We start from the raw sequence: 25,930 nt of genomic DNA on the forward strand, positions 1-25,930 counted from the left end.
CATTTTATTTTGTATCCATAAATTGTATTAAATCCATAAAGGTTGTCTGAGCTTGGTCTCATAGGACTTTGAAGACGCGTAATATAACATTTCATTTTTGCTATCCTCTTCCCCCTTCCACTATGACTTCTTCCTACGATAGACATTGAGGATGCTCTTCTACGCCCACGGAAATACTTTCTCCAATGTCGGAGACCCACACACATTGTCAACGACAATATTGATTTTCATCACAACTTTAGGCTATGGCTACTATGGCTAATGAAATATCTCTATAATGTGACCAATATCTCTGATATATGTTGTTTTTCAATAAGGGTTTTCTTCACATTCTCTTTATTTGGCATAAAGGTTGCCCTGCTAAATCAATTTTTCCCTTAAAGCTCAAAATACAAAACCGGAATTAGAAGACATAAATAATTCAAATTTCCCTTCTCACTTGAACCCAATGGCTCGTGTAGCCCATAACTCTTGAACAAAATTTGGTTTGAAAACATAGCTGTATAATATATATATATATATATATATATATATATATATATATATATATATATATATTCATTTTATTTTTCTTGTAATGAATTCTCTCTAGCACATATGATGGTGCCATTGTTCATAAAAATATTTCTAGAAAAGCACGATAAGCTACCAACTAATTGCCTTCCTAAGAGAAAGGTAATAGACCATGAAGTTAGTCGTACTTAACCGCTTGCATATTTCTAGAGTTTCTCATGAATATCGATGTTCCATACTTCAGTGGCTTGTGAATTTTAAACTCTACCCGGCTCAATGTAAACAATAATTTACTTCTCATGATTCATGTGCCTCTTAACTTATTTTGATACTATCCTGCCCTACATTGTCACCAATTATCAAGTATAAACACAAAAATCTCTCTCTCATCTTTATTTGCAGATCCCAACATTTTCAATTGTTTTTAGTGCTTTTTTTTTTTTTAAAGTTATGCAGATAAATCTAACTATAATGGTCTCATATCAAAATCCAAGTATGACACTCCTGAATGCATTCTGATTAATACCCCTCTTGAAACATTATTTCAATGCCAGTGCAACTTTCTATTATTTGTGCCTATTCCCCCCACACACACACTGGTATATATATGTTCAAAAACAGTATACACTCCTTGTATGTACATGAAATACATTCCTCTTTTCATATTTCATTTCTCGGCATTGTGTTCTAAGCTGCATACTCAAACATGACTTCTAATGGTATTGAAAGAGGAAATTTTTACTGAGCTCACTTGTCCATAAGCTATGCAGCTACTCATGCGAGCTAAGGTGCTTTGGGATACTAGAAAAATTGTTTGTAAGTACTTTGTCACATAATCATACTCCAATTTTGTGTCAAACAGGTAGTAGATGTTTTGTTTTTTATGCCTTGTCTGGTCCATTGCCGATTTAGTCAGTGTGTAGATACTCGTCTTGGTGCAAATCCGCTGATTTAGGTAGCACATTGAACATTACAGTTTCATGATTTTTAAACAATATCAAATGTAGATTCGCCGATTTAGGCAGCACATCAGGTGTAGATTCGCCGGTTTAGGCAACACCGATCACAAAATCATGCTACAGTGACTGGCCACCACTGCAACTGGTATGATTTTGTTACCCCGGTACAGAATGAAAGTGATTTGGATTTGGAATTACATTATGGAATTGGAATTGGATTGGGATTTGGTATCTGGTGATTATTACGGCAGTGTTTATGTGATGAGACTTGCCATTATGAGAATTGAGTGTGACCAATGATATCTTGATTCATCAGGATATGACTTATACTGCTTATTCTAGTGGTATGGGACACTAGAATAGGTAGTATGTGGATGACGGCAGGCATAAGCAATGTTGTCTAGTTTTATGGATTTTTTTTACTTGATACAGATTTCTAATCATTGTTTTTGACAAGTACTGTTTGCAGATTTTTATCTTCGCAACTGAGGACAGTTGCTTTCCAACGGAGAGGTATGTTATGGAATTGATATTTTATTATTTAGTGCAGTTGTGACAGGTGGAAAAGGCTTGACTGAGATAGGCCTATGCGTACGGAAATATATTTCATGTATTATTCAAGTGCTCTTTATGAGCTTCGGCCACTTATGACCGGCCGGCCAGTTTGTACTCAATTTGACCATTCAAGAAATCTATAAATGAAATACGTGCAAGAGGGAAATGGTCACTCTTGCACGGGGGGAGATTGCACCCAGTGTCTGCGTTGCTCTTCTCATCTCTCCTCTCTTCTCTCTCCCCGCGCCGGCGTAGCACTCCGCTCTAGGAGGTGCGCTTGCACGTGCGCTGTCTTGCTCTTTGTCTCTCCCTATTCATGTACATCTTGGATTATGCGCTGTGTGATTTGAGGTATGCAGATTTGTTCGTTTCACGTCTTGTAGTATATTGTTTTTGCTATTTTGCAGGGTCCAAGACGTTTCCGGTCTGTAGCAATATGCTATGACAAAAAGAAACTAATTCTATCTAGCTACGACTAGACTGACATCGTCTAATTAGACGTCTCATTGCGTCCAAGTGGCGTATCTGTCAAATTCTGCAAAAAAAAACAATAAGACAGCTTTCTCTAAGTATAAACATATAGCGACGTTTATAAAACAATACAACAAATAGAAAAGAGTAAACCCTAATACTAACCATGCCGCCAGGAGAACTCAGATTTTCCATCATAGCGTTTAAGCCCTTCTTGCCTGCGTACTCGCGCTCGTACGGTGTGGGGTCACGTCCTTTCATCGACCACTGTCAAAACATACAAAGAATCCATTATGTTAGAATTTAAAAACCCCTAAACCCTAAACTATCAAACATAAAGAGCAATGTGAAAACACTTACAAAATCGGCCTCAAATGATGCCCACCCGCTGCCCCCCAAGTGTTGCAAGCTCCCTGCCTCTACTCGCGCTTTGGCTACCTCCTTTTGTTGCTTCCAATTGTCGGGATTCTCGCGCGCTGCTTTCTTTGCATTCTTCCAATCTTCTTTGGCCAGCCAATCTGGTCTGTTCCACCCATGCTTGATTGCTTTTTGCACTTCGGAACGCTTGTGCTTGCAGTATTCCCGCATTCGAACCTTCATCAAGTCTTCATTGAAGTGGTCATCCCGTGTTGGAACAGGAAACTCGTCATGAAGCATGTTGATGACTCTGTCTTTTAAATCACTCGGTACTTCACTCCAGGTGTTTAGTATGTAGTATCTAAACACCTGAGAACAAAGACCACGTATGCACAAAATCACCTTCTTGCCTTCATCATCCAAGATGATGCCGCCGCTGAAGTCGACGGAGTAAGGCAAGCCCTCTCGTCGGTGACGTGTGAACCTGGGTGTCCCGGTAGGGGTCTCTAGTGGCGTGTCGACGGGGGTACGGACGTCAGGTGTCTCCACTAGAGTCTGGGCCCCGAAGCGAGGAGTGTCCATTGGAGTGACTCTTGGAGGAGTAGCTAGTGGTGTATAGCCGCTAGGAACGGCCGTCAGCCATGCAAAACTTGGTGTCGATGGCGATGTCGTGGCTGGTGGCAGGGTGGGCAAAGAAGGGGAGGGTAAAGAGCCTCGTCGAACACGAGGCGGTGTGGAAGCATCGGTGGCGGCATCCCCACAACAACCACCACCGTCACCACTAGAGCGTCGGTGCTTAAATGAGTGTGAAGATCGTCTCGTCGACACCAAAGCTTTGGAGCGCACTGAATGCTCGGAAACAGAGGGAGACGTGGCCGGAGTAGGTACGCGCGATGGTGTGCCAGAGCGATGACGCTTTACGTACCATTGTCTCTGCTCGAGTGACAAAGAATAAAGAAACTGCTCATCATCCATACCTGCATTAAACACACAAACATTTAAACTTAATATTGAATGAATGGAGAAGAACATGGACAAGTAGATAGACAGAGAGAAAGAAAGAGAAAGAGAGAGAGGGGACTCATAAAGGGGGAGGGATTCCTGTGTAGAGAGATTTTGTTGAATTTTTGTGATTTTGTAAAAGCACTGCGCTCCGGGTGCGATGGAGACTGAAGCTGCATCGCGAAGGTCTGCTCATAGAAGTTGCTTGCTCCACCACTAAATCTAATTGATCGAGTGAAAGAGATGCTAAGAAGCAGTAGTAGTGCTTCTTAGTGTCTCTTTCACTCGATCAGCTAGATCTAGTGGTGGGACGAGCAGCATCTATATTGAGCAAACCAGCTTCACGATTGCAGCTTTAGTCTCCATCCCACTCGGAGCGCAGTGCTCGTCGTCCCTGCTTGTGAGAACATACTTAGAGCATACATACCTGGACTCATAAAGGGGGAGGGATTCCTGTGTAGAGAGATTTCGTTGAATTTCTGTGAATTTGTAAAAGCACTGCACTCCGGGTGAGATGGAGGCTGAAGCTGCAATCACGAAGGAAGTGCATCTCTGCTCATAGATGTTGCTTGCCCCACCACTAGATCTAGTTGACAGGGTGAAAGAGACGCTAAGAAGCAGTAGTAGTGCTTCTTAGCGTCTCATTCACCAGATCAACTAGATCTAGCAGTGGACTTTGATTTATCAAATCCGTCTAGCCACTCTCCAATGTACACTAGGGACTCTGATACTAGCCAACCTTCTGCCATGCTACCCTCCGGACGTGCCTTCTGACGCACATATCCCTTGAGCGTTTTCATGAAATGTTCTAAAAAGAACATCCATCTAGAATATAGTGTGCCAGCTATTTCCACCTCATCAACTATGTGAACAAGAAGATGCACCTGAATGGTTAGCATGGTAGTAGAAAAGTGTTTCTCAAACATGCATACAACCTCCGCAGTGTTTAGTTTGGCGAATCCATTGCACCAACTTCGTAAGTTTGTAGATTGTGTTACGAACATCAAGAGACAAACATCTCTCAATGGCCACCGGTAAAATAAACTGCAAAACACGTGCAGCAATGATATTAAAGTCCACACACGAATTTTTTACACAATTCCCACTATGATATATTCCACTATAAACATACCTGACACATTTTATGCCAGTCGTGTGACTTCAAACCGGTAAGCACGTTCGGAGTGAGTGCATTACGCCAGTGGGGGTCCGCAAAGATCGAATGGTCTCTTTTACTTTGCGTTCTTGGGCTCCTATGAAAATCCATGGTGATTTAGGGAGTTTTGTCGATCCATCAGACGCTGTTTGCGGCCAATATTGCTCCATACGATCCACATTTCTAAGGTCAACCCTGGCTCCCAAAGTATCTTTCTTGCCGGTCAGATGGTCCCATAGTAGATTACCCACAAACCAAGTTAAACAACTATCAACAGCTCAAAACAATCGATACAAAATTACTTATTTAAAGTTACCGCTTGTACTGATCCAACCGTCGCATCGAATTTCTCACGAGAGATGCGGTTGTTTTTTAACAACCATCGTCAAGTATCAAATTTTGTATGTCGCTCCCGATACTTGACCATCTCTCTGATTGGTTGAGAGGGAGTGATATTTTCCTAAGTTAGTAATAACAATACCAAATCATCAACTACAATCTTTATAATCACCGATCGACGTTATAATTTAATCAATTTTCCATATTTGTCCTTCCAAGCTCCCTTGCCTCCTGAGCCATAGTGCATGGGAGTTTGTCTTGCGTGAGCCCTCACGTTGTTATTTGTATGATGAGCCCATCGCAGCTTGATCTCTCTTTTCTTGAATTGCCCACTCCCGCTCCGCATCTGCCATGTTTCCACCACGGTAACTCCTGTCTAGATCTTTGACTTGGTTGGTTGTTGCACACCGCACACTGGGCTGCTTGTTTTTCAGAAATGTCTTTATGTAGCCCTCCATCCACTGTTGTGAAAAACGTTGATCAAAGGCATTTGGAGATCTAGCTAACAGAGCATCTTCAATGTATTGTGCATGATTAGGCAGTTGGTCTCTAAACTTTATAAAATAGTTCTTATATGTTGAATGAATAAGAATTTGATGGCATCGAAATGCCCTACCCTGTGCTGTGCCGAAGTCCACCTCCCTGCTATATTTACCCCTGTAGTAGCACCCATGCGTGTCTAGCACGGGTGCATCAGTATCCTTGTCCTCTACGTCAGGGGAGGCACGCTCTGAAAGTGGGGACTCCGTTCCCCCGCCACTACCAAAACAGGCAAAACCACAAGATCCGTCGCCACTTCGTCTCTCACGAAGCTCACTGCCCTAAGACGAGCGTCGACGTGCGCTGCTAGAGGAAGTTTGTTGACGGTGTTGTGGCAAAGTAGGAGTGGAATGGAGTGGCGTAGGACCCTGTGATGCCATCGGAGTGGGATGGCTACGATGCAAGGGGAGTAGGACCCTACGATGGAATGGGATTAGGACGATAAGAAGAGACCGTAGACTGAGGTGCCATCAGTGCGAAGCTCTGTAGGTAAGGAGTCCCTCCCTAACTCCCCCATGGTGCAGTCTGTGGAGAAATACCATAGGTCACATGCTCCTGTGGAGTGTAGCGACCAAACAAATTCTCTGTCTCTCAAAGGTATTGTTCTTGTAAAGAGAGAGCTTGCTGTAGGTCTGGATCTACGACCAGTGAGAAGGGTAGGTGTAGGATGGCCATGCCTACAAATAACAAAAATAAGCCCATGATGTTAAGTATGGAGCCTGATTTACCCTTGTAATTTTTTGTGGTAAAAGCGCACATTTGTAAGGCCCCCATTATGAGGAGAAGCCATCGTGCGTGAAGGAAAATCACTCACCGGAAACCAAAATTTTCACGGACAAGAATCAAGGGCAACTTTAAAGGCCTCGGGGGCGGAGGCCCTTGAGACTTTTTTTTTCGCCGGAATATTCTTTTTCGCCGGAATATTATGGCCGGACGGCGGCCGGAAAGTGGTCGGAAAACAACCGATCGGTTGGCCGGTGGCCGGTAGTCAATGGCCGATGGCCGGTGGTCGGAAGTCAATGGCCGGTGGCCGGTGGCCGAATTCAAAAGCGGACTTGTCTTCTCAAGGGCGGCCACACATGGGCGAATTGGAGGGTCCGATTTGGACTTATTCGCACAAGGGCGGCTACACATGGCTGTCTCTCATAAGAGAGGGCAGCCCTTTTGGCCTATAAAAGGAGGCCATTTCTACACACATTTCATAGTGTGAAGTTGATGCAACAAGGTGAGTGTGAGGTGGTGAGAGTGAAGCAAGGCGGGAGCTCCATTAAGGGTATAATCCCTTTGTAAACTACTTCTTGTTTTGAAGTACTAAAGCCATTGAGTGGCTGCTTTCCCGTGGACGTAGCCCACATTGGGTGAACCACGTATATCGTGTGTACTCTTTCTCTGTACTCTATAATCTCGTGTATATAAATCTGTCTCTCTCCATTAAGTAATCTACTCAATTATCTATTTAGCTACGTCTTATTTTCTAAAACATGACACTCATGGTTTAGGGTTAACTAGACAGAAACATTATTTCTTTGCTTGTTCTCACCGACTCAAGACTTGGGTCCACTAGAGGCGATGTCCACCCCGGATGGGAGCCCACCTAGGATGTGAACCAACCAAAAGAAGAGCCGACTGGCTGCTCCCCACCAGTTGGTCTCTCGTCTGACATCTACATTACAAAGAGCAATATAAGATTAAGCTTTCAAACCCTACTCACTCATCTATAAATACGTTGGTACAGTCATCATGTGTGTCGACCATAGAATATGGCATGGACAGATATGTGCAGGCTAGCCAAAGCATGGCAAAAGGCTAGAGCGCAGGCTGACAGGTAGCAACAGAGATGTATGAATGATGCAGCTTATAGGCCAAAAAAAACTCCAAAAGGGGTTAATTTGGGTAACAGGTGAAGGAGGTGCAAGGTGCAACTTTTGGGTCCAAGAATGTAGATCTTGAATTGTTGAAGGAGCAGGTCTAGACGGCTCATCCAACAGAGCTACGGAGCGCAAGTTATGGAAGGTTGAAGGTTCAGTGTGTTGTAGATTCTTGCCGGACAGGGCAGCTGAGGACAAGTGGTCCAAGTGGAAGTCAGGGTATGGGCGTGTAGTGCTCAATTTATGGAGCCTACCCGTCTTTTCAAATTGCAGATCGGAGCTACGGATTGCAAGTTATGGCCAATTGAAATTTTTCCGGGGGACTAGGTTGGTGCCCACTTGACCACATGGGGAATGCAATCTAGCATTTTTTGAGCTGCGACAAGGTTCTAGAGCAGGGTATGCATCATTTGGAGCTAACAAGAAATGATTGCACGTCAAAGGGATCCCGAAGCGGAAAGATATAGAAGTCTGAAGATTGGATGCATTTGTCCGGAGTTGGTTGCATATGACTTTCTCGGTGTTTGCAACCTCGGTTCGACGGCTCGGGGAATTGCGAAGTGCGGCAAGGTGGGGTGAATCCGGAGTGAGACCAATAAGTTTGCAGCCGGGTTTTGCGGCTTGGTGATCGGATCACCAATAACCAATTGGCAAGCAGGGCAAGTAAGGGGAAGGAAAATGAGTTTGGAGTTGTTTTTTGGGGGGGAAAAAACTTAAGAGTTTCAAGTGTTTTGGGGAAGTCGTCGAAGGCTGCCACGTGGCAGGAGGGGTTCATCCCACATGGATGAGTTTGAGCCAGCCGAGCAACCGAGTGCTCCCAAGGTAGCAGTCACGGAGGGGCAAGCGATGGGGAGCAATAATGCTTCCACTTCGAGGGAAACCTTCAGCACGCCAGGCCTAGATGGGATATTCCTAAACAAACATTGGGAGTATGACCTACAAGCAGAAGCTTTAACTGATCGGTACACAGGACACACCTATCATGTGGGTTGGTTAGATGTTCTACAATCCACATCGGGTGCTACTAGCATAGATGAGCAACAACAGAAAGTCTGTGATGTCCTCCATAGGATTGTCAAGTTAGAAAGACAAAACACAGGGATCAACATGCCTTCAACTGGCCTAATGAGATTCTTGGATACGGGAAAGGCCAACCAACCAACCCTATCAAAAATGGAGACTCCCTCAGTGAGCCCCATTGATCCTCCATATGTTGTTTTGTCAGGAGCCTCAATACAATCTGATCCCACAAGTGGCAGCTTTACCTTCCCAGATCTAGCTCATATTTCTCTTAATGACACTACGGCTACCATGCATATCCCAGTGTTGAGCATGACAAGAAGTACACCATGGAGTTCATTTGTTAACACTGGGCCGATGCCTAGTAGCACAGTGCCCCCAACTATACCTACATGTATGTATCAATCATGTGCACCTGTCGTACCTCAGCCTCATGTAGCTCCTACACCTCCGATTATTCCAAGAGCTTACAATCCACAATGGCATTATCCAAGATCTTATGCAAGTGGAGCCATGCCATTTAATAATAACATTCCATATCAGGCACCCCCTATGCCTAGGGCCACGCCTGTAAACTTTCGACCACCGTCTGGTACACCACCATATGAAATATGGGACCCAAGAGCCGCGCGTATGCCAAGGCCAAGGCCAACTCCCATCTCACATGTGGTTCCAGGAGCACATACACCCATTATACCTACTCAAATAGGAGATTTGGTAGCATTTGCTCAAACTATCGGTTGCTCTATTGCAGAAAACATGCGTAGTGCACCTGATAGAGAGCCTAGGAGCAAGGCAGTTCAAGTATCTAAGCTCACACAGAAATTCAATGGAGACGGAGATGCTAGAAAGCATATGGAAGTCTTTGAACATGTGTGCGATTCCTTGGAAGAGCATAATGAGCTACATAAGTGTAAGGCTTTGAGTTTGACCCTAAGCGAAAAGGCTGGAGATTGGTATAGAACCTTAAGAGTAGAAGAGAAAACGATCTACTCTACTCTTAGGAGACTGCTCTTAAAATAATACATACGAGAGGGAGTACTTTGGGGTGTAGCCTCTCAGCTCCAGAAAGCCCAACGAGAAGAAGGTGAATCCGTGAGAGACTTCATTAGTCGCCTAAAGAATTTGAATTCTCGATGCAATCCAAACGAGCGATTCAACAACAACCAATTGCTCGATAGATTCATTAGGGGACTACAACATGAAAGTATCTATAATGGCCTAGTTATTAGAGGTATCACTACTTGGGAAGCAGTCACCATGAATGCAATCCAATTGGAGGATAATTTAATGATTGCAGGAGAAAGAGTGTTTGCCGAGCCGAAGTCTAGTAGCTCGCAAGCGTCAGGGCATGAGCTAATGAAGATAAAGCCAATCGTGAAAGAGCAAACGATATCTGAGATGACTTTGGCAGATCTCACCAAGGCCATCCAAGAAAGCCTTAGGGGTAATCGTGCTCCACAAAACACTCATATGTATCCAAGAAGGGAGCAGCAATGGTGCTCAATCTGCTTGGGCCCACATACTACGAGTGAATGCCCTACTTTCAGAGTAAAGTTTAATGGGACTTGTAACGTGTGTGGTAGGTATGGCCATCAAGCGAAGGATTGCCTAATGCTTAAACGCATCATGGAAAATAGACCGCCTATAGCTTGGGTAGACTCACCTCGAGTTCCTGCATTGATGCCTACCCCACCCATGGAGCAACAGTTGTCATTACAGCACATGGTCCCTAGAACCCAAAATGTGGTCCAAACCACACCGTTTCCACCTCCAGTGCTAGGACCGCAACCCCCTCATCCAAGAGTTACACCTATGAACCAAATAGGTTGCGAGTCATCTAGTACTTATGTAGATTGCGAAGAGGACATAGACTCTAGTATCACCTATGGAGTCGACATGCTTGAGGAGTGTCCCATGTACTATATGGAAGACCATTGGGGACAAATCAAACCGGTATATCAAGCTACTGCTCTAGCAGCAAGAGGCCAAAACATTAATAGTTTTGCCAGGAGACCACCTCTTCAGTGCTACAAATGTGGTGGACCACATCGAGTAGCTGAGTGCCCCATTAGAATGCAAAAGAATGCTGCACTAATGCAAACAAGTCAAGGGAGTGCATTGGCAATGCCAATACTCACTTGTAATCGTTGTGGCATAGATCATTTGATCGCACAGTGTCCTAACAATCCAAACGCACCGAAAATCACACCATTGAACTTAATAGAGATTGTTGATGGGACACGACCAACTATAAACATAGTACCAGTAAACGCACTCACACGATCGATGCTCCAAAAACAAAATTATATTCTTGAGGAAAGAGACACGGCATCAATTGCCCAATCTCAGAAAAAGAAGAAAACACGAAGAAAGAGATCGCAAAAAGCAGCGAAGTCAGACCCCAGCTCAAAGACCAACATAGGGACTGGTGATGACCCCGTATATATGAACGACGTTGAAGAAGATTCTGATTCAGGTGAAACCATGGAGACCAAAACGACCACTAACATAGAAACCAACAAGGAAGATCTTCATGAGCCACAATGTCCAGGATCCAAAAAGAAGATAGGAACTTACCCAAACCCTACAGAGGAGATTGAGCGAGTCAAGCATTTAAGGAGTTTGGTAGAAGATACCCAAAGGGATCTAGAACCAGCACCTAGGAAGATCCAGATTACAGACACCGTGTTCCCTACACAACAACACCCTCACCAAGTCCATAGACCCTTGGACATACCTAGTCTCATCCAAGAAGAAAGTGACTTAAAGTCATGGGAAAGTGGGCGTACTCACTTCTTGATGGAAAGAATGTTTACAAAGGGACTACCTAATCCTATCGAAGAAATGGAGATCCCATCTTCCCCATGTCAAGGGACTCAAGGCCAAAAGGTGCCGTTAAACATTGCCAAATTGATGGATTTCATGTCTTCAGAAGTTAGAACCACCATCATGTCCAAACTATATAAAGACCCCGAGCTAGTCTCAGCTCTTCGAGCCTTCCTCAATGGAGAATTACAAGCCAGATTACCACAGTTTGCACATATGAACAAACCTGACTCAGTAATGAATGATGAGGAACATTTAGCACCACCATCTGACCTAGCGGGACATGAATCTGTAATTGAAATACTCGTTAACAAATTGGGGCAATACTTTGAAGGTGATGAATCTAATGCTACTCTACCAATCACTACTAAAGGATTAACTGTAAAGGGGGTCCTTGACGGTGGTGCGGGAGTCAGCATGGTGACAAAGAGTTGTTGGGAGTCTATGGGGAGACCTCACCTTGAAGCCACAAGCGTAGTGGTAAAAATGGCTAATGGATCTATTGTTACGCCTATTGGTATGCTAAAGGATCTCAGAATCAAGGTCTTGGGACACAAGGTAAGGTAGACTTTCATTGTTATGGATTTTTCCAAGCATCCTATGTCATTTGAGATGATCTTAGGGCGTCCATTCATGAGGGAAGAAAAAATGGTGCATGACTGGTCCAAAAACCACGTCTACTTACAGTTCCAAGACTCTGTCATTCGAGTTGATCTTTTAAGTGGTCGAACGCATCCTCTAGGAAATAAATTCATCATTGATAATCGATCAGACACAAAAATTCACTCAGCTCCATTACAATATTGTTACACGTGTAACGAAGACACGGATATTGGGGAGAATTCTCCTTATATGGATATCCTACCTGGAATGGCTGAGTCAGACAATGTCGATTGGGTACACCTAGCGGCAACTATAGATACATGGGGAGCTAGAGGAACAACCTGGGTAACACCAGATGGGGAAGAGATACCACACATTGCACCAGTAAACATGTTAGGTGTAGCGCATGTAACATCCGATGATAAGAAAGAGGCACACCTACCTGAGAGTGAAACCGATGATTCCTCAAAGGCTTCAGGCCAATACACATCAGAAATGGAATCTCAGGGAGAAATGGATTCAGAACCTGAGGAAACATCGAGTGAACCCAGTATAGAAACTGAACACTCAAGGCCTAGTACGACCATCTATGGTAATTTATATGAGAATAAAGAAGATACAAGCGAAGACCTATCAGGCGAGTCGAGTTCAAACATTTACCAAAATCAAAACCTTAACAAGAAACAAAGGTCATATAAGAGACGACGATATCGAGAAAATGTGAGAGCTAGGATAAACAAGGAAATATCTACTGCAGAATGGCTTAGCTATCTAGGGGCATGTGATGCTCATCGAAAGCTAGTAGACAATTGGGGTGAACATCTCCAGAGTGTCATGTGGTGCAGCCCGCGACCCATTGACCTCGCTCAATTGGAGGTTACAGAGCCAAAATTGAGTCGAACTATAAGAAGACGTCAAAACCGAGAGTTAGCACAACAACAAAAGGAGGAAGAACTAAAAGAAAGGTCTCCGTCAGGACAAGAGCCTGCTGACTTACATACGGCTCCTGAACATTTTAAATCTTATACCACGGGGGAGCGAAAGGTTGTGTATGCCAAAGCCCAACGAATACCTACCAATGGAAGCAGTGGAGTCTATGATGGTCCAGCGGTAGTTAAAGAGATAGAATTAACAGAACCAGGTGAGGAGTCTAAACCAGTCTTTATTGCTCAAGACCTTACCGAAACTGAAGAGGCTGTACTTAAGGAGCTCCTCAAGGAATACAAGGATATCTTTGCTTGGACATATCATGACATGAAGGGCGTTCCACCTTCTGTGGTGCAACATACAATTCCCATGATCAACATTGCTAAACCCATCCAATAACGACCCTATCCAATGAATCCTAAGTATGCCAAAATTGTACAAGAGGAGATTGAAAAACTTATCCAATGTGGATTCATATACCCTATTGAGCACTCAGAATGGGTTTCTCCAATAGTCATTGTGCCAAAAAAGAATGGGAAACTAAGAGTGTGCGTGGACCTCAAGAAAGTTAATGCAGCTACTAGGAGAGATCATTATCCCTTGCCATATTCAGAACATGTGCTTGAACGAGTTGCGGGCAAGGAAGCTTATAGCTTTTTAGATGGGTACTCTGGTTACAATCAAATCACAATTGCATTAGAGGACCAAGCTAAATCTTCTTTTATCACAGAGTTTGGAGTGTTTGCATTTCGTGTTATGGCTTTTGGCTTAACAAATGCCCCTGCTACATTCCAACGATTAATAAACACTGCGTTTAAAGAATTTCTAAGGGAGTTTTGTGAAGCTTTCCTAGACGACCTTTGTGTTTATTCTTCTTGGGAGAAGCATTTGTTATATCTACGAAAAATATTTGAAAGGTGCAGATTTTATTGCATCTCATTGAACCCTTTCAAATGCCAATTTTGGGTTAATCATGGAGTCATTCTAGGGCATATAGTGTCCAAGAATGGGATATCCACAGATGAGAGTAAGATTAAAGCCATTGCCGATTTGCCACCACCTACTAACTATAAAGGAGTTCAAAGATTTATGGGCCATGTTGGTTATTATCGAAGGTTTATTTTAAACTTTGCCGAGATAGCGCGTCCATTGTACAAGCTTCTTATCGAGTTTCACTGGACGGAAGAATGTCATCAATCTTATGAGTTATTAAAGAAGGCCCTAACAAGTGCTCCAATCCTGCGAACACCTGATTGGAATGTACCTTTTCATGTGCATATTGATGCATCAAATTTTGCTATTGGGTGTGTTCTAACTCAACCAGAAGAACATAAATTGGACTACCCTATTAGCTTTGCAAGTCGCCAATTAAATGATGCCGAGATGAACTACACTACTACAGAGCGCGAAGGTCTAGCTATGATTTACGCAGTAAAGAAATTTCGCTATTACCTTCTTGCTACCAAGTTTGTGTTTTATGTTGATCATCAAGCATTGCTATATTTGGTAAACAAGCCGTGTTCCACAGGTCGAATTACACGATGGTTGTTAATTCTTCTTGAGTTTGACTTCACCGTTGTTGTGAGGCCTGGGAGGAAACATGTCATGGCGGATCATTTATCTCGTATCCCTAATGGCAAAGCTCCTACGGGGTTTGATGATGAATTGCCTGATACTCCTTTGTTCATTGTTGAGACAATGCCTGAATGGAGTGAAAAGATTGTTAACTTCTTAGTTAATGGTTTTCCACCCAAAGAGCTGCGAAAAGATATAGCTCAAAAATTAATCAAGGAATGCGAACCCTATTGCTTACTGGCTGGAACTCTCTATAAGAGAGGAAAAGATGATGTTCTTAGACGATGTGCCCGCGAGGATGAGTATTTATATATTCTACAAGAGGCACACATGGGCGTAGTTGGTGGTCACTTTTCAGGAAAGTTGACTGCCCGAAAGATCTTACAGACAGGCTATTGGTGGCCCACTCTGTTTAAGGATGCATCACTTTTTGCAAAGGGATGTGATGAATGCCAACGCTTCAAGAAGCCACAAAGAGGGGATAGGATGCCTTTACATACCATCAAGGTAACCCAACCATTTGAAAAGTGGGGCTTAGACTTTGTAGGACCGATTAGTCCGGCTGCACGTAACACGCAATCACGATATATCATTGTGGCTATCGACTATGTAACCAAGTGGGCTGAAGCAAAAGCAACACGAAAGGCGGATGCAAAAACAACAGCTAAGTTCCTCTTTGAGAACATTATCACACGTTTTGGATGCCCCTTTGAACTTGTGAGTGACAATGGAACTCATTTTATAAATGAAGTAATAAAAGAACTCACATCAAACTTCATGATATCTCACCACAAGTCTACACCCTATTATCCCCAAGCAAATGGCCAAGCTGAGAGTACCAACAAAACTCTCATCTCCATTTTGACAAAGACAGTTGAGGCTCATCGCACTGATTGGGACATAAAGCTTACATCAGCTTTATGGGCTTATCGTACTGCGTATAAAGTTGCTATTAATTGCACACCGTTTAAGATGGTGTATGGCCAAGAAGCAGTTATGCCATGGGAGTTTGTCATTCCTAGTCTTCGAGTAGCTTCTCAAGAAGGTTGGGATGGTAACCCCTTAGTGGAGCGATTATATATCCTGGAAAGGCTAGATGAAGAGAGGCAATTAGCTGTGCAAAATGCTCTAGTGGAGAAGGATAGGAGAAAGAAGTGGTTTGATAGACATTTAAAGGATAAAGACATCAAGGTTGGTGATAAAGTTCTTATGTACGGGGTACGTAATGAAAAGAAGAAATTGAAATACGCTGGTAAGGGACCATATCGAGTGTGTGAAATTACCCCGCAAGGTACCATTCGTGTGGAGACTCTAGATGGAGTTGAAACCATTGGATTCCTTAATGGGAGTAAATTCAAAAGATATTATGATCCTCTAGTCCAGGAAGAGTTGCAAGCCATCCATCAAAAGAAGGTTGCCAAGGAACAAGCAGAGCTTAGAAAAATCCGAGCAAGAGTTGAGGCTCGAGAACGACAACAACGTCTTAGACGCCAGCGAGAGGCTAATATGGGAATCACCCAAACATTTTTCGAGGACACAGATGACGACTCATTAGAATCTGAGCCACCCCTACGATACCCAATTGAGCTAAATAGCCCCTATGGGAAAGTACTATACAATGCCTTATTAGATACGGGAGCTAAACACAATTTGTTATCCTATGGAGTTTGGTGTCAATTAGGGAAACCGACCCTATCCCCGAGTACGATGCAAGTCAAGGGCATTAATAAAAAGAAAAGTGCTATTCGTGGAGTCCTTCAGACCCCTGTTGTCTATGACGATGGAAGCATAGTGCAGAGGTTTCTAGTCATGCCCGCGAGAGCTATGGAAGGCAACGTAAACCTGGGATGCACGTGGATGTTGGCAACCAAATAATCTATTGATTGGGATACTGGTAGTGTCACGACGCGACCACCGACTCTTACCCCTATCATTCAAGAAAAGTCACCTACGTTGCAAACTCTAGCAAAGTTGAAGGATAGCCAACATTCACAAGCCAAGGTGGTTAACTCGTCCTTGCCGGCTACCCATGAACCTAGCACTTCAACACTTGTAATTGCAGCAAGCAGTAATATTTCAAGTACTCAACCTGCACGACCTAAGAGTACATATCAATGGGTCCCCAAGGCCTTACTTCCAACTACCTCAACCCTCCCATCCATTCCAAGAAAAAATCTCCCTGGAAAACCAAGAGCGCGCTCTAGGAAGTTCAAGACCAAATCACGATGGATTCCAAAACGACTATTAGAATCCCAAGGCTACTATGATGGAAATGAGCAAATCCGGGTACCTAAACGTAAAAGGTGTCCTTCCCTATCGAAAACAAACCCATATGAGTCAAACAGTGTAACGCTAAAGCCAATGGCAGACCGTGGGAAGGGAAAGATCACAGAATGCTACACACCTAGTCCAGAGCTAGTTTGGGCTCCAAGGCAAAACCAATTTATTCCACCTAGCTCAGGAAGGGGGGAGTTCCATGAATCTTCTAGCTCCTCATGTAATACATCCATAGAGGTAAAAGCTTCTACACAGCCTCCACCTACAGTAGAGGACCTCCATGAAGCTACAAAGGAATCCACACCTTCCAGTGTTCAAGAATCACCTGATGAACCACTTCAAATTCGATCTTGGGAGAGTACCTTACCACCCTTGCAACTCAACGAGGCACCTAAGGTAATAGAAAACTACTGGCAAAAATCTTCACCTATAACAACTTGGAACAACTGGTTTCAAAGGGTGACGACATCATTTCAAACGATATGATCTACCCAAGGAAGGGGGGAGTGTTTTCTGACAATCATCACTCACTCACTTTCCTCGACTATAGGCGTCTAGTGACCTTCTTAGTAAACATGGGCACCTATGATGAAGAAGAAAATTTACAGGACTACACGGATGGCACATATGGTCTCATGGATGATGAATTTGTTTATCTCGACGACGAGGATAGGGGTTTAGCCTTAGGGTTTCCCCCCAACCTCTACAATATCCTATTCCCTTGACTCTCTAGGGAGAGTGCAAATAATTAGGTTAGGGTTCCTTATGTTTTTTGTTGTGTTCAATAAGTGTTGGTACCTTTTCCCACTAATGTGCCTCCTGGAGGTATTCCTTTTGTTTCCTAGTGTGTACAGGAGCGTGTTGCTATTGATAGGATTTGGAACTTCATGGAATCTTTATCTCGACTCACTCTTCAAATCAAGCGCGACCATCGACACAAACAGGTGTTTCTTGTCCATTAGCATTGCCCCTTATCTTTTTTGCATCTATGATTGTCTGCTTTAATTGTGATTGGTACCTAATATTCACCGCATTTGCTTAGTATCAAACATTTAATTCAATGTAATTGTTTGTCATAATCACTTGTCTAGTTTTAAAAATCAAGCAGTCCGACTAAGCTAGTTTGACCAAGTTAGGTGTTAGAGATCTTCTCTTAATACCATGGGGAATGCCTTCCTAATAATCAATGGTTACTTAGGTTCTTAATCCGATTTAGGCAGCATTGTGTGAAATGTACTAGGGCTTTCTAGTGGGCTTGACCCTATTGACCTTTAGCTTAAGTATTATAAAGGGAGTTTACTAGTGTGATGAGCCTGGGGAGGTGTATCAGTGTTATATGACCCCCCAAAGTTACAAAATTAAAATGTTGAAAATGAACAAACAAAAAATCAAAGTGCCACAATGTAAAATCTTAAGCTGGAAGAGAAATCTCAGCTTGATTTGGTACTTCACTCACATGTATTGCCTATGGTACTAGAGCCCTAGAGGTTCCCAGTGTGGGCGCTTTTCCTTGAAAAGAAAAAAACCCAAGGCATACAAAATAAGCACACACATCAAATTGAATCACTATGAAAAGACTTTGGGGGGTCAAAGAAAAGGTAATCAGTCAGGCGATGATTTCATGAGAAATTCCTTTTATCGTAGCTTAACTACAAGGTCCTCTAGGTATAGCCTCTAGTCAGCCCTCGAACATGAAATACTTGGCTCTTGCGATTAAACAACTTAATTAACCAAAGAAAATTAAGAAGCTTACCCATGGTATTAATAGTCGATCTCTAGTGCTTTTCGACCGTTAAATTAGCGACCCCAGACTTGTTTAATTTTTTACCTTTACATCTGTTTATGCATTTGATTACATTGCAATTTGATGCTTATTGCAGCCAATTGTTTAAAATACTGTTACCAATCAATTGTCTGCCTAAAATTGCATATGCCTTTTAATCACTTATGAGAATGCAATTACTGTGCAATGTTGTTTGATTTTGCAGTGACTAATGAAGGCTAAGGACATTCATCTCAAATGCTCTTCCACCTCGACCAACGAGCTTCAACTCAATAGCTTCCGAGGACGGAATCTACATCAGGAAGGGGGACATGTTAACCCTCACGGCTCACGGACACCCTATCACCTACGAGACGGACGTTGTAACCTACGGTGGACATTGTATTATTTATTTGGTAGAGTCGGGTACCGGGCTTGTCGGTCCAATAGGAAAAGGGTAAGAGTGATCGCCGATGAGAGGCGCACTCTAACTGGGACATTCAAGGGATTAGTTAGCTAAGCATGGGCGCCCAAGTGTGAATGGAGTGAGCTCATATAAAAGCCAACTAAACCTAAAATTCACTCATTCTCTCATTTGTGCAATAGAAGAGTGCTCTTGCTCCATCTCCATCTCCATCCTCTTCTTCTTCACCTCCTTGTGTGTGTGTGTATGTGAGAGAGAGAGAGAGAGAGTGCAATCGAGCATTGCGGCGGCACGACGACGGTGCAGCGGTTGAGCGCGACGTAGCGGCGTCTCCTTCTTCTTCGCGACAGGGAATCCTCCACGGCAGGAGCATAGAGCGGTGAGTGACACACCATTCCCTCTTTTGAGCTTACTAGTTACGCTAGTTGTGTGCTTGGAGCCGTCTGTGGCTCGCACACAGTGATAGGCAAATCCCTTGCTTCGACAGTGCGGCAAGGAGCACACAGAGCATGTTTATTTGCGTTGGTACAAACGTCGAGTTCCGCACAACGTGTTGTAGTGCTCCCTCTCCCCCTCTTTCTATTCCTCTCCCTCTCTCTCTCTATTCTCTCTCCCCCCTCTATCTCTCTCTCTCTCTCTATTCCTCTCTTTCTCTTTCTATCTCCCTCTCTCCCTCTCTCTCTCTCTCTCTCTCTCTCTATTTCTCTCTTTCTCTTTCTATCTCCCTCTCTCCCTCTCTCTCTCTCTCTCTCTTCCATTCTCTCTCTCTCTCTCTCTCTCTCTCTCTCTCTCTCTCTCCCCTCTATCTCTCTGTCTCTATTCCTCTCTTTCTCTTTCTATCTCCCTCTCTCCCTCTCTCTCTCTCTCTTCCATTCTCTCTCTCTCTCTCTCTCTCTCTCTCTCTCTCTCTCTCTCTCTCTCTCTCTCTCTCTCTTCCTCTTTCTCTCTCTCTCCCTCCCTCTCTCTCTCTCTCTCTCTCTCTCTCTCTCTCTCTCTCTCTCTCTCTCTCTCTCTCTCTTTCTTGCTTCATATGCGATTCTACTCATTGATGAATTGGAATACATGGTTCTTAATTTTATGCAGCAAGAAGGCATAGAAGAGGTTAACATCAGAAATGCGGTGATCATGCTTTTGCTTTATGCTGATGATGTAGTGCTCTTGGCACATACCTCTCTCTCTCTCTCTCTCTCTCTCTCTCTCTCTCTCTCTCTCTCTCTCTCTCTCTCTCTCTCTCTCTCTCTCTCTCTCTCTCATCACTACAATTTGGGAGCATCGAGAGTCACTCATCAACCATAAACATACTACATCACATGTAACTTTGGTCCCATAGGTCATATTTAACCTCCGAGGACGATAATAACATCTATCTATCTCTTTTTTTCTCTCCCTCTCTATCTACTCTCTCTGTTTCCTTCTCCACTACAAGGGATCACTTGGTAACCGATGCCATTTTTCTGACGTCGATGGCGGGCGCCAATATAAGCGTTGATAAAGATGGAAGGAGACATTGCTCGATTCAAAATTCAGTTTTTAAACTCTGTCACATATATCGACGCATGTACCGACGCTCATACCAACGCCTATATCAACGCCAATGCCAACACATATACCAATCCCCATACCGACACTTATACCAACATTTTTTTTAATCGACACATGTACCGATGTGTATACCGATGTCTATATCAACACCTATATAGACGTCTGTAACGACGACCTGCTGCTTTACAATACCCAAGCTCATTTTTTGTGTTTTCTCTCTTTTCCACACCGCGGCCGCCTCCACAGCTCCTCCCCATCTCGTCCTCCCTCCTTGCAGACCTTCATGGACTTGCCTCTTCCGACTTCTCATCTATGCTTCCGCACATTTCTACACAAAGAACGTACGTTTTTTTGTTGTATTTGTGTGAGAAATTTGTGTTTGGGTGTGTCAATAACAAAATGATTATGCTTTGTTTTTGCACGTATTTGCTTAACCCTTCGTACTTCTCGAACACTCACATTCTCTAAATGTAAGTGCTCCTTCTTTTTATTTCATGCATACACACATACACATAGCATTTGTGTTTCTATGTGTGATAAAAATGTTTATGCTTTGTTTTTGCAGGTATTTGCTTGATTCTTTGTACTTCTCGCACACTCACATTCTTTAAGTGTGAGTGCTTCTTCTTTTTCTTTCATGCACACACGCATAAGCACACACATGCATACACATAAATACACACACATAATCACTATTTATGATTATGATTAAGCTTATGATGCACATAATGGAAATGTTTGTGGTTCTAACAATACCTTTATTGTTATGCTTATGGTTATGGTTATGTTTATGCTTATGCTTATACTTATGATAGTGGCAACGATTATGGTGTTAACAACGGTTTTGGATATGGTATATATATAGTTATGTCAGTGGCAATGGTTATGGTTTTGATACCCTTTTATGGTCATGCTTATGCTTATGTTTATGGTTATGATAGTGGCAATGGTCATGATTTTGTTTATGATTATATCATTGGCATTGGTTAAGGTTATTTGTTGTTTATGTTTAAGGTAATCCTTATGTTTAAATTCAAGATTATGCTTTATTTTATGGGTATCATTAGGGTTATACTTATAGTTTTGTGTTTATTTATGGCAATGGTAATACTTATGGTTCTCATGGTTTTGATTATTGCAATTTCCAATTTCGTATTTATGGTCGATTGCTTAACAATTCTTTATTTTTTTATGATGCACTATCAATCTATCTTAATGCAAAGTGCGATTACATTTGCCTTCTTCTTTTGAGTAGAGAGGTTGTGCCTTTGTTACTATAGCACATGTAGCCACAAATGGCACTCCTCTCTGCTTAAAAAAATTTGCAGGTGCAGACATCGGTATGTGCATATGTACAGGCATCTAAACAAGTGTCTCTACAGAAGTCGGTATAAGCGTGGGTATACTCGTTCCTATACGCGTCTGTATAGGCATCGGTATAAGCGTCGGTATACTCGTCGATATTGAAAGTGATTATACCGACGTGTATACCAATGATACGAGTCCGACACATATATGGATGCTTACTCGATGCATTTTAATTTTAGACCACGTTTATTTGCGTCGGTACAAACGTCGAGTTCCGCACAACGTGTTGTAGTGCTCCCTCTCTCCCTCTTTCTATTTCTCTCCCTCTCCCTCTCTCTATTCTCTCTCCCCCCTCTATCTCTCTCTCTCTATTCCTCTCTTTCTCTTTCTATCTCCCTCTCTCCCTCTCTCTCTATTCCTCTCTTTCTCTTTCTCTCTCCCTCTCTCTCTCTCTTCCATTCTCTCTCTCTCTCTCTCTCTCTCTCTCTCTCTCTCTCTCTCTCTCTCTCTCTCTCTCCTTCTCTCTTTTCCTCTCTCTCTCCCTCCCCCCTCTCTCTCTCTCTCTCTCTCTCTCTCTCTCTCTCTCTCTCTCTCTCTCTCTTTCTCTTTCTTGCTTCATATGTGATTCTACTCATTGATGAATTGGAATGCATGCTTTTTAAATTTATGCAGCAAGAAGGCATAGAAGAGGTTAAGATCAGAAATGCGGTGATCATGCTTTTGCTTTATGCCGATGATGTAGTCCTCTTGGCACATACCTCTCTCTCTCTCTCTCTCTCTCTCTCTCTCTCTCTCTCTCTCTCTCTCTCTCTCTCTCTCTCTCTCTCTCTCAGCCGTTTTTTGACCTAGTAGACAGCAATCCACTCTTTTGATCATAACTTCTTCATCGGAACTCCGATTTGGGTGATCTATAGCCTCAATCGAAGAGCACAAAGTCCTCTACGCATTGATGTAAAGACAGAAATTTTCAAAAATATGGAAGGCGTTTCTGTAGCATCATTTCCGAAGTGAACAGGTTCAACAAAATTGATTCTCATCTCCTATTTTACATACAATGTCTTCCGGCACTCGCAAGGGTTCTTCTTCTTCAACAAGGTCCACAACCATTGTGAAAAATGATCCAAAATCTCTCAAGTGCGGAGATAGCAACAAAACCACCCAACCAACGACATCGAAAACCATGATCATGGCGTACTTGGTATCATTGCAAGAGACCGTAAACAAACAAGGCGAAGACTTACGAGCACTTGCAATGGAGAATGGCACACTAAGAGTACTTGTGGTTGAGAATGAGAATCTCAAGAGGACACTTGAGATGCAAACAACACGTTTGATGCAACTTGAAGAGGAAGTCAAGGAATGTAAACGCTCTCTTGTGGACTTGAATGCTTTGAAGGAGCGGATGAGAAAAGTAGAGCATGACCATGTATTGAAAGAGGAGAAATTTGACACTATGAGCCGGGATGTATGCGACATGAAAAACGTATGCACAAACAAGTCTTGGGCTGATGTATGTGGTAGCAATGTGGTTTCTAATTCCTCACTCATGCCAGCTATGGTTCAAACAAAGAATGTTGAGAATGTGGATGTGGAGGAGTTGAAGGAACGGGAGCGACGTTCCAAGAACATTGTTATTCGTGGAATTCCCAAAGAGAAGTTAGAGACACCTCCTTCTCTTGCCATTGTTATTGAAGATTTCTTTAAAACCCACTTTGGCATGTCCGGAGTTATGGTCTATGGAGCACATAGAGTGGGGAAGCAAGGAGCTCCTCGCTCGGGAGAACGGCCAATTGTATGCACCATGCCAGATGAGACCAAGCGAAAGATTATCCTTGATAATAGTTGGATCTATTTGAGGGATACAAAATTTTTTGTATGTGAAGATCGCACTATTAAGCAACAAAATATACGTCGCAAGCCATATGAGGAAAAGAATAATAAAAACAAGGAGATCTCTCATGAAGAAAATGTGCCCAAGGAGGAGGCAAGTCTCTCAAGCAAATAGGGATGCGTGACCTATGAGACCCAGTTACAATTGAAAATATGCTTTTGGAATTGTAATGGATTTCAAACGGGCACCAATGTACATTGAAATGGTTGAGCAAAAATTATGGATGACAAAGCTTCAATGTGATGCACCATTGGAAACTAAATGGGAAGCTTTCAAGAAAGCTATTTGTTCTTGTGCGGAAGAATGCTTTGCCATAAAGCATCTCCATGGTATCAACAAAGCTAAATCACGCAAAAGGTGGTTTGATAAAGAATGTCAAGATGCTCGAAAGTCCTTGATAAATCTTGATGCAACTATGGACAAAGACAACTATCAAAGTCATTTGCATATATACAAGGCATTGATTCAAAAGAAGAGAAGAAGATGGGAAGTAAAGCAACAAGAATTTCAAGTCCAAGAAAAGGCACATGCATGTGGAAGATTTTGGAGAAACTTGAGAGGCAAGCGGGTTGAGAATTTTGGTAACTCGAGTCTAGTGGATATGTACACACATTGTAGGCAATTATATGAGCAAGAAAATACTGAAAAAATGCCATTTTATGGTTCACTCCCACGTATGCCGTCTTTTTTTACTATTGAGGATTTATGCGGTGGGCTTGAAAAGTTGGCCACTCGCAAAGCGGGAGATCTTCAAGGTATCAAGCCGGAGATGATCAAATGGACAGGAGATTTTACCCATGAGTGGATGTGTGATATGTTCAACCTTGCACTTCAACATGGTATGCCTTATGATTGGAGTACTAATTGGGTTAAGCCTTTGCATAAAGGAGGGGATGTAAAGAATGTAAGCAACTACCAGACTATAATGATTGGGTCTCTTATGGAAGAGTTGTTTGGGTGCATAATGGAGATGAAATTGAGTGATTGGGCTGAAGAGAATGACAAGCGTGCAAAGGGACAAGCGGGTTTTCGTCGATGCCATAGCACCATTGATCATCTTGTCACTCTTCGTGTTCTCATGGAGGAAAGTCGGTTGAAACGCAAGCGATTGTATTGTTGTTTTGTGGACTTTAAGAAAGCGTTTGATATGATTCCATGTAACAATTTGTGGAGAAGGATGGAAGAACTCCAAGTGCCAAGTGAGTTTATACTTGCGGTTTCTCGAATCTATGAGAAGGTGATTTGTCAATTGCGCATGGGAATAGAAATTTCAGAAATTTTTGTAAGCACTATTGGGGTTAAACAAGGATGTCCATTGTCACCAACTCTCTTTGGTCTATGCATCGATCAATTGGAACAAATGGTACTTGACTTTATGCAAGAAGAAGGCATTGAAGAGGTCACTATTTGCAATGCTGTAATCATGCTTTTGTTGTATGCGGATGATGTAGTGCTTCTAGCACACACTTTAGAAGATGCACAAAAGCTTATGGTTGTCCTTGAGAACTTTTGCTTGCATAGTGGGCTGATTGTAAATGAATCCAAAACAAAGGTTATGCTTCTGAAAACCAACCATAAGAAGAAGCCATGCATTGTGTACAACAACGAGACACTTGAAGTTGTTGAGAGTTTTAAGTACCTTGGCCTTGAGGTTCCATCTAATCACAAGTGGCATGAATGTGCTATGCGTCGTTTGGAAGCGGGAAAGAGAGCATATTATGCATTTGAGAACATGTGTAATGCGGGAAACATCAAGTGTTGGGTTCTCAAGAAGTATCTTTTTGATGCATTGGTGACACCGGTTCTTCTTTATGGAGTTGAAGTGTGGGGCGGGAGCATCTCAAAGTCTACTTGGAAAGAGTTTGAGAATGTCCAAAAGCGTTTTCTTACAAACTTTCTCCAAGTTAAGACACAATCACCATATATGCTCCTACTTCTTGAGTCGGGATCTCTTCCAATTGAGGTTATGGGCATGGAAAGGGTTGTGGAGTACATGATAAAGATGCGTCAAA

At 42.8% G+C, this 25,930-nt stretch overlaps 1 protein-coding gene across 1 annotated transcript; it reads right to left on the reverse strand.

Annotated features, from left to right (window-relative positions):
• Positions 1–2,517: 2,517 nt before the first annotated feature.
• On the reverse strand, positions 2,518–3,830 carry LOC147463992 (uncharacterized). Its single transcript, XM_086529905.1, has 3 exons — positions 2,859–3,830; positions 2,664–2,765; positions 2,518–2,562 (listed from the first exon to the last, which is right to left on the reverse strand). Exons 1-3 carry the CDS (start codon positions 3,828–3,830, stop codon positions 2,518–2,520), a joined length of 1,119 nt encoding a protein of 372 aa, XP_086386031.1.
• Between the last annotated feature and the right edge of the window lie 22,100 nt (positions 3,831–25,930).

The sequence above is a fragment of the Adiantum capillus-veneris genome, chromosome 2 (assembly GCF_014529385.1).
Source record: "Adiantum capillus-veneris isolate H3 chromosome 2, ASM1452938v2, whole genome shotgun sequence".
Classification (NCBI taxonomy): domain Eukaryota; kingdom Viridiplantae; phylum Streptophyta; class Polypodiopsida; order Polypodiales; family Pteridaceae; genus Adiantum; species Adiantum capillus-veneris.